Genomic DNA, 9827 nt, shown 5'->3' on the forward strand with positions numbered 1-9827 from the left:
TGTGGCCCACTTGTTTTACCATCGAGTTTTCCAAAAAGGTGACGTAGTGACAGCTCATTGCCATGGAGCTGACAGATGAACCAATGAACTGGGTGGGCAAGACTTTTCTCGATTTGACAAATCACCCCAGATTTATTCCCAGTATTTACAGTAGTCCATCACATCCAATCGCCAGTACGTTTTCCATGGAAATTCCTTTTTTATTAGCAAACTGTTTTAGCCCTGTGGCAATACTCTTTGCAGAACCAGTGGCAGGTTAATACTGGCCGAGATATTCTGAACCTGGTTCAGCCATTATAGCAATATGCTCTTCAATTACCTTTCTCCTATAGTCTCTATTTCCAGTCTTCTCCGTAGTAAGAATTTAATATTTTCTTCCATCAAAGTAAATGCCTGCAACTTGTACTTTCCCATGTGCTTCCTAGTTTGTCAAATTTTATCTGTTTGATTGCCTCGCTCTCCGTACTTTTTTTCCTATCTATGATTTTGGAAGAATCCTTTTTTGTAATAACCCCTAAAACTTCAAGGATTGCACTACTAAAAAAAAAAAAAGTAGATAGTAATGCACCACCACGATCAGACAGTCCAACCCGGTTACAGGCCTCCGGAAAAGAAGAGAAGTGACGTTTATGTTCTCTATTTTTTTTCTTTTTTCATTTTTACATTGTTGTCCCACAGCTCCACCTTCTTTTGGTTTTCTATGATGGAGCTGGTACTTGGAAGGGGTGTATTCATCTTCTGAGTCAGTCAAATTTGAGGACGAGGTATCACTTTGAACAAGACATCCTGAGGCTTGTAACTGGCTAATGGTCTTGCAGCATATTGATTTCTTCTTTCTTCTCTTTTCCTAATGGCTTCAGTTGTTCGTTTGTCCACTCCTCCATTGAACATTTTACGTTCATTTATTTGGTCCTCTACAAATTCTTGTTCTATTTTGGGGACTTTCTTCTGTCGAGGACAGGCACAGTACTGGAATTCAGGGCACCTGCAAGCTGTTACTTCAAATAATCTAGCAGCATCTCTGATGAACTCTTTAACTTTGTTATCATAACTTGGGCATTTTTTTTTTTTCGGTCTTTGAAAGGTTTCAGCAAGTTCTTGTATTTGTTGTGATAGGCTTCTAATTTGTCAACAATGCATTTCTGACTGATTCTGGGGATGTTTTCCTGGCTGTAAATGCGAACTATCTTTTCTGCAACACACTTAGATATCATGTGAACTGAAGGACTCTTTGATGATTCAAGCAGTTTATATTTATGCCACAGAACACATGATAGAACATCTTTGTATGTAGGAAGTTGGTTTTCTGGGAGATCATCCACTTGCTTAAAGATAGGACACATGTCTGCCTTGTCTAAACGAACACAGTGTCGTTTTTGTGTTTGACCTTGGCTGTTATGGGACATCGTGATTTGTGGTACGTCAGTAGAGGCCGAGGAGCAATACATCCATCCTCTACGTCTGCCAAAGAGCAAATGAGCTATCACCATACTTCAGGTTCCCCAGCAGCTTCTAAAAAGTGTTATATGATCTTTTGAACTTGCTTACTGCATACCTCTCCCCCTCCCGCGGCCCCGCTGCACACGAGTTTTTAATCAAGCTTATCCCTATACTGTCCAAATCCCTTATGCACGAGTTAACCAGTTAACCTCCGTTCCTTACACTGGCAAACTCTGCAACAATCTTTCTTCATCTGTATTTCCTCCTGCTTATGAGTTGAACTCTTTCAAGCGGAGAGTGTCGGGACGCCTCTCCTTCCGAAATTGACCTCTTTTTTGGCCACTCTTCTAACTCTTTTTATAGGGGCAGTGATCAGGGGGCTAGATTTTCTTCTATTATGATTTTTTGTTTTTTTTTTGTTTTACCCTTGACCCCCCCCCCCCCCCACACACACACCTAAACACACTCAGGTATACAGAAACAACATAAACACGGGTAGGAAACTATTAAGCCTAAAACCAGAGTGACTTTTTGATCTCTGAAAAACCTATTCTGGGGAACCCGGAATGACGATAGTTATTATAGGAGAGAGATCCTCGCTCTCGCAATAAAGCCTCGAGAAAAACGGCAGATATCCCAACTTCTAGTCTACAAAGTGTCTAGGCTGCAACAGCAAAATGAAGTAATAACACGTGGAACAGTCGAATGAAGCGATCGAGAACGGCGTCAGCAGCGCCACCTGGGCACAGGTAGAGGAAGGTGCCGCCAGTCCCACACCTCATTCCTTCAATGCGCTTCGACAGAGACTGGAGGAACATTCTGAGGGAAAGGAGGGGGGGAGTAAGGAATGTGCACTAGTCATTCCGGGTTCCCCAAAAAGGGTGCACGATAGCTAACTCCCACTTGGAGCCGGAGAAAAGGGAGCTCAATCGAAGTACCACATACTTGAGTCTACATTTGCGTCCCGCCAAGTTGGTAAGTGTAGAACCGACTGAGGTCGCCCGGACTTACCGTAGTGTCAAAGTTAAGTAATCCACTCCGTTACCCGAGAGAAATACCAGCAGAATAAATCTCCAAGGTAGTCGTGAAACTTCATTTGATAACAAAAATAGGCACAACGATCTATAGCGTAGCACAAAAAAAAAAAAATTGCAAGGGAGAAAGAGGAACATACATTCATGGAGAGAAGAGGTAGGAGTGCACCTTCACCCTCCGTTTTTTTTACCTTGCTGCCGAGGAGTAAAAAAAAAAAGTTAAATTTCTTCCTATTCCATCTCCCTCGACGGGGGAAGTCCTAACGCAACGCAGGGGGCGTCGTCCACAGACGGATAGATAGGAACAGGAAGCAGTGCTCCACTGGACGCTCTCCTTGACCCGGTCCAGGGAATGGGTCCTAAGGAAAGCCAGGGAGGCAGCTACCCCTCGGACATCGTGAGCGCGCGGGTCATGTCCCGGATCTCCTTCCTCTATGACGGTCCTTAGGAGGCCTGCAATCCTCCTGATTGACAGAGGGAGGGCTGAAGCGGGATCACAGAAAAGGTGATGTTGTTCGTGCGCCGTAGAAGCTGTTATGTAGTTCCTTAAGGCTGACACGGGGCAGAGTGGGTGGGGCTCGCTTTGCAGGCACCAGACTGGTATGACCACTGGTTGGAGACGGTGGTCGAGGCGCTCATTCTTGGCTAGCGATTTGGGGGAGGAAGCTAAGGACACTGCAGGTCCATCTGTCGTGAATGTAGTGTACCTGGGAAAACGCGTGAGAGTCCTGAGCTGCGAGGACCTGAACCTAGAGGCGAGGGCGACGAGGAACAGGGTGTGTATTAGGAAATCCATTTTTGAAGGTCTGTCCTGGTATCTAGTGGAAGATAAAGACGTTATAACCTTTTCTAGGGACCAAAAACGGATGTCTCTTCTAAGGGGATGATCATGGTGAAAGAGGCCACGCTTAAGGAGTTGAACTGAGCGGGGTCTAGGACAATTCCCCAGCCATATTTAAGAGGGTCAGCAAGGGCGGCAAGGTGAGTTGCAATTGTTTATGGCGCCCTCTTTTTCGTGTGGGAAAGAACAGAAACTCCAAGACAGTGGCTTCGGTGGTTCTGTCGAGTCACCTCCAGGTTCTGATGTGGCTTCTCCGGCCTCGTCCCAGGTGATGCATGCTGATGAAGATGCACCTCACATTGCTTCGCCGAAGTCCGCCAGAGGTATGAAGAAGCGACATCGCGGTTCTTCAGATTCAGTTGAATCTGTTCTGCCAACTAAGATTACTGTAGGTATACATGATTCTGGGGTCTCTCAGGATAGGCCTATGGAGGAAGATGCGGAGGCTCATATTGAGCCTGCTGAGACCCCCTCTGTTCCAGTTGCTTCTAGTGGTTTTCCTGATCGGGATATGGAAACTGAGGAATCCCTTGGAGATAGTGTTGGGAATCCTCCCCGCGAGCACGTAGCTTCGGGGAGTGGTGTGCGGTCTGGCTCTAGTAGTGCGGCGTCCGGAGGGGGCGCAGGTTCCTTTGTTGGGAGAAAGCTCGAGGTCCCTCGACCCGCCTCCTCTCGGGTCCCAGTCTCCTCTTCTCGTCGTATTACCGTACCGAATCAGGTGGGTAAAAGGCAGTCTCTTTCAGGGGCTCGCCTGGAGCGCACTCGAAAATAGACATCTTTCTACTCCTCCAGTGGCATTGTAGAGGCCTACGAGCCTCGTGGGAGGAACTCTGAGCATTGATATATCGGTTTTCTCCTGCTTGCCTTTGTTTACAGGAGACAATGCTCGGAGACTACACTCACTCTAGTCCTCCTGGGTATCGGGCCTGGGGGAATTTGTGGTCCCCCCCACAGGCGGGGACTCGGAGGCAAGGTGGAGGTGCGCCATTTTGAAATTTGAATTTTGGGAAAAGGTGGATGTGTTGTGTGAATGTAATGTGGTGTGGATAGAGAGAGGAGATGTATTTAGAGAGCATGCTGAACTACTCGCTGGTGTTGGTGAGACAATAGGGAAACGGTTAGTGAGGACATGGGAAGGGTTTTTGGAGGGCTTCAGCTCCCTTCTCACCTCCCATATATATCTCACCGGGAGTGGCTTGCGCCCGTTCGGCAGGTGTCCTCCTACCTAATCCAGCCTGTCTCAGTTTGTCTCTCTTGTTACTCATTTATCTTCCACTGTCTGTCCTCGTCCTCCTATTGTTAACTCATACATATTGTTTACTACACACACTAACATTTATATGTCATCTACACCATACACACGCATACACACACAAACACCTTTTCTATTTATTTTGTTTGTTCTTATGACCTGTACGATTTTTATGTCAATAAAAAAGCCTGACGGATATTGACTTTATCTATCCATGAACCAATTAGCACGTAGAACACTCGCTACCGGCTACACGTGTAGGGTGCTGAACCAACTGCTCTTGGTCGTTGAGGAGGGCAAATTTGTAGGCTTGTTTACTAGGCTGGTCAGTGAAAGATGATGAAAGACAAAGCTGGTGGTGAACATTGAAATCTCCCAAGATGGAGATTTCAGAGAAGGGAAAGTGGGTCAAGATGTGCTCCACTTTAGAGTTCAAGTAGTCAAAGAATTTTACATAGATAGTAGAGTTGGGTGAGAGATAAACAGCACAGATGTATTTAATAATAGTATGACAATGAAGTCTTAGCCAGATGGTGGAAAATTCAGAAGAGTCAAGGTTGTGGGCACGAAAGCAAGTGATGTCGTTGCGCACGTAGACGCAACATTCAGCTTTGGATTGAAATTTAGGATAGAGATAGTAGGAGGGAACAGAGTAGAGATTGCTCTCAGTATCCTGAGAGACCTGTGTTTTGGTGAGGAAGAGAAGGTGAGGTTTAGAGGAGGAGAGATGGTGCTCCACAGAATGAAAATTATGTATCCTACATATCATGAAAATATGAAATATAAGTACTTAGCTACAAAATAACATACAAGAGGTCGTTGTGGTTAATGCTGTCCATATGTTTGTCAACAAATGATGGACGATGGACTGACGGAGTGGATCATCCGTGCCGAGCGGCCGCTATTTCGCTGACGTCATTTTGAGGTCATTATTAACGTCGACGGATCCGTCAAAACGGAATAGTGGGAGCCTCGCCTTACTCATTTCCCTCACCTCCTTCCTTTTCCTCCATCCCCTCCTTTCCTCCCTTATTTTTTCTCTCCCTCACCTTCCTTTACTTACACCCCTCTCTCCCTCTTATCACCTCCCTTACTCCTTACCTCCCTCCATCCCCTCCTTTCCTCCCTTATTCTCTCTCGCCTCCCTTTCACTCCATCCCCTCCTTTCTCTCCCTCTCCCCTCCCTTCTGTTCCATCTCTCCTCCCTTACTCTTTCTCTCCCTCTCCTTCCTGTTCCTCCTCTCCTCCCTTCCCAGTTCCCACCTTCCTCCTCCCTTACTTTCTCTCCCTCTCCCCTCCCTTCTCTTCCATCTTCTCTCCTCCCTTACTATTTCTCTCTCTCTCTCTCTCCTTCCTTTTCCTCCTCTCCTCCCTTCCCAGTTCCCACCTAACTCCTCCCTTACATTCTCTCCCTCTCCTCCCTTACTCTTTCTCAGTCACGTTGTTTTGTTTTGAGGTGAGCCGAGTACCGCCATCCTTGACCCGCTCTATTGTTATATATTTCCATTATTTCTATTTCCCTTCCTTCTGTTTCCTCCATTCCTTCTTTCCTCTTCTTTATTCATCTGTAATCCTCTACTTTCTCCGTCTGTTTCTTTTCTCTACTTCCTCTCTTCTCCTTTATCACACTTCTTATATTTTCTTATATCTTATATATTTTTATAGTTATTATTATTATTATTATTATTATTATTATTATTATTATTATTATTATTATTATTATTATTATTAGTAGTAGTAGTAGTAGTAGTAGTATCATCGTCATTATTATCTCACTCGCATATAGAAGAAGAAGAAGAAAAAAACTACTAAAACAAGAACAAGAAAAAAACGACCTCTATCTGTGGAAGATGATTATAATTGGTTTCATGCACTTAATTAATATTCCTTCCTTTACTATTTTCTATTATCATATTACGAGTCTTATCATTTCCTCCACTGCATGAATATTGCACACATGTTTCTTGTATTAACTGAAAATCACAGAGTATGCGCTAACCACTCTTGCAGGAAGGCTGTTACAGTGGCGGACGACTCAATTCGAGGAAGGAAGGAAGGAGGGAGGGAGGGAGGGGGCGGGAGAGCAATTAATTATCTTCTTTATTCTTTGTTCCAAATCTCATAATAGAAGGGTGTCGATCCAGTGCAGATGTAGCTAACAGATGTGGAGTAGAGGACCTGCATGGAAACAGTGCTCAGAAGGGAAAGACTCCGATGGTTTGGACATGTAAAGAGAGCAGGGGAGGACACAGTGCTGGGAGTTGTGGAGAGAATGGTAAGATAGGGTGTCCGGTGCAGATTGCGCTTACAGATGTGGAGTAGAGGACCTGGAAACAGTTTCTTTTTTCCTTTTTTACATGTGACCTAAAGAGCCGCTAGGCTTTTTTTTTATTAGGGGCCTGATGGTGGGCCCGAGCCCGTTATGGCGCAGACAATTGTTTATAGTGGCGCAATTATTATTGGCTCATGTTGCCCCCCGGAGATCATTCTTGATTTCACTTGCATAGCTTCTTCTAGAGTCAGGGTTGGTGGGTAGTCTTAAGGACAGTATGTGGGTAGTCTTAGGCCACTCGGCGGTGACTGAAAAATCCCAGGTGGTTAGCGGCGGATTCGAACCCTCATCATCATCAACGCTGCGAATGCGGGGCCGGCACGCTAACCACTCCGCCACCATCTCAGAAGGGAAAGACTCCGATGGTTTGGACATGTTGAGAGAGCAGGGGAGGATACAGTGCTGGGAGGTTTGGAGAGATTGGCAAGACAGGGTACCCAGTGCAGATGTAACTAACAGATGTGGAGTAGAGGACCTGGAAACAGTGATCAGAAGGGAAATACTCCGATGGTTTGGACATGTGAAGGGAGCAGGGGAGGATACAGTGCTGGGAGTTGTGGAGAGATTGGCAAGACAGGGTGTCCAGTGCAGCTAGATGTGGCTAACAGATGTGGAGTAGAGAAACTGGAAACAGTGCTCAGAAGGGAGACTCCTAAAGTTTGGACATGTGAAGAGCAGGGGAGGATACAGTGCTGGGAATTTTGGAGAGATTGAAAGTAAAAGGAAGGAGACCAGTTGGTAGACCTAGGAAAACGTGGAGAAGGTGTATACAGGAAGACCTGGCAGTGATGGGATTGGATGAGCATCAGGCAGAAGACAGAGCAGAATAGAGGAGACCCATAAAGCGTCCTACCGCTCAGGAAGAGTGAAAACGGACGTTAAACGAAATTATGATGATGATGATGATATCTAATAATATAAGAAGAGAAGAAAAGAACTAAGAACATTAAGTGACCTGTGGAAAGGAATAAAGCACTTCTGCTACTCTCGGATACGTTCAGTTCACTCCCGGCGCAGTAAAGTGACTGTCAGTGGAAAAGGGGTTGATCGTTTCCGCACTGACTACTTCTGCGGGGAGGCTGTTCCAGTGGCGGACGACTCTGTTCGAGGAAGGAAGTATGGAGGAGGGAGGGATGGGAGCGAGAGGTTTTATTCTTTTCGTTAATCTTTGTTCTCTCGTTCCATCTCATCCTTCCACATGCTCACTGCCACATATACTTCACTGCTCTGTTACTTAACTTTACTTTCAGATCATTTCACTTTACTTTCAGATTAAATACGTTAACTTCCTCTGCATTACGCCACGTAGGGCTACAGCAGACGCTTTTAAAATTAGGAACAGCAGACACATTTAAAATTAGGAAGAGTAATCACTTAAATTAACCTGAGAAACAAACAAAGATTAACATGATTCTGAGGGGAAGTAGGCACCCGTTTATTATATATAGTATACATGTCTGTACATCATCAAGACCCCAAGACCCAGACCAAGCATTCCTAAACGTATACTATAGTCGCAGCACATGAGTCTGAGGTCTTCGTTATCGTGCTCTGGCAACTTGCTATTACACATGCACACACACATACAGTTACATAATCAGCGATCTTATTTTTTTTTTTACAACAGAGGAGTGGCCGAAAGCTAGAGAAGAGCTGTGTGGGTGGAGCCCCTCACACGTGCGATGCATACCCCATACGAGGGCGGACAAGGCCCCTGTATATGGATACCAGCGGTGCGGGGGAGAAAAACTGGAGGAGACGATACAGAACGCCCAACCTCGAGGAAGCTGATTTAGTGAGAGAAGAGATAAGAAGTTTCCAGTTAAGATTTCGAGTTAAGGACAGACCGAGGATATTTAGTTTTGAAGAATTATAAGGTGACGTCTGAGTGTAGTTGAAGAATAGGGGATAGGTGTTTGGAAGATTGTGTCGAGATGATAGGTGGATAAATTAGGGTTTTGAGGTATTGAAAGACAGAAGGTTCCTTTTATCCCAATCGGAGATGATAACAAGGTCTGAGGTTAAGGATTCTGCAGCCTCAGCCTGGGGAGGCGGTGGCTGAGTCGTCAAAGTAACGGCCTCGTGTTCAGGAGGACGCGAGTTCAATCCCCGCCCGGTGCCACCAAGCTGGGATTTTTCAGCCGCCGCCGAGTGGCTTAAACTACCCATGCGGTCCAGAAGACCACCTATCAACCCGGACTCTAGATTCTAGGATTAAAGATGAGCTCTGGGAGGGCAGCATGAGCCAATGCAAGATGGCGCCACTATAAACACTCGCCTGCGCCAGAACGGGCTGGGCCGACCATCAGGACCTACCGGAAAGAAGCCTTGGACCGACCATCAGGATCCACCTGGAAGAAGCCTACCGGCGCAATAGGCTGCAAAAAAAAAAAAAAAAATAAAAAGACCTAAAGCAGATTTTTGCGACAATTTCAATAATATGATTAATACTGACAAATGTGCCCTATGCGTAGACTATCATATAACATCGTAGACGTCATGATACCACGATAATTCACACCTCAGTCTCGGGTGCCGCGACGAAAGCCAAGGCTGTTACATAGAGACGGCCTTGGCACAGCACAACTATAACTCCTCCTCCTCATCTCTCTCCTTTCCCTTCCTCCTCTTCCTCCTCACTCAGGCTTAGTGATGCGGAAGACGAAGACGAGACCCTCCTTGTCACAGAAATAGTTTGGGACGGTGCGCCGCTCCACCTGAAGGAATTATGACCATCATTTCAAATACGTGACCTTCTCCCCCTGGCCAGCTCCTGACCATCTCCTTATACCAGTGTCGTTACAGGCGCCCATACAGTGAACAGCCCCGCCAGACAGAAAACTTGATTAGAGTAAATGTTTTATTGTACCAACGTTGCCAGATAGTTGTACTCAGCCTCTTATATTTACCAACTTTCGACTTCAAATA

General features: G+C 45.7%; 1 protein-coding gene across 6 annotated transcripts in view; it reads right to left on the reverse strand.

Moving 5' to 3' along the window:
* LOC127002488 (demethylmenaquinone methyltransferase-like) overlaps positions 1 to 9827 on the reverse strand; it is a 266522-nt gene that overhangs the window by 168881 nt on the left and 87814 nt on the right. Inside the window, exon 6 of one of the 6 annotated variants that reach the window (XM_050868493.1) lies at positions 9521 to 9616. The exons of the other annotated variants lie outside the window; for them this stretch is intronic. Within the exon in view, the coding sequence (XP_050724450.1) occupies positions 9536 to 9616 (81 nt within the window). The 3' untranslated portion in view covers positions 9521 to 9535. Of the gene's footprint in view, positions 1 to 9520; positions 9617 to 9827 lie in introns of those variants that run through there. 6 annotated transcript variants of the gene reach the window in all.

This window comes from Eriocheir sinensis, chromosome 23 (assembly GCF_024679095.1).
Source record: "Eriocheir sinensis breed Jianghai 21 chromosome 23, ASM2467909v1, whole genome shotgun sequence".
Classification (NCBI taxonomy): Eukaryota; Metazoa; Arthropoda; class Malacostraca; order Decapoda; family Varunidae; genus Eriocheir; species Eriocheir sinensis.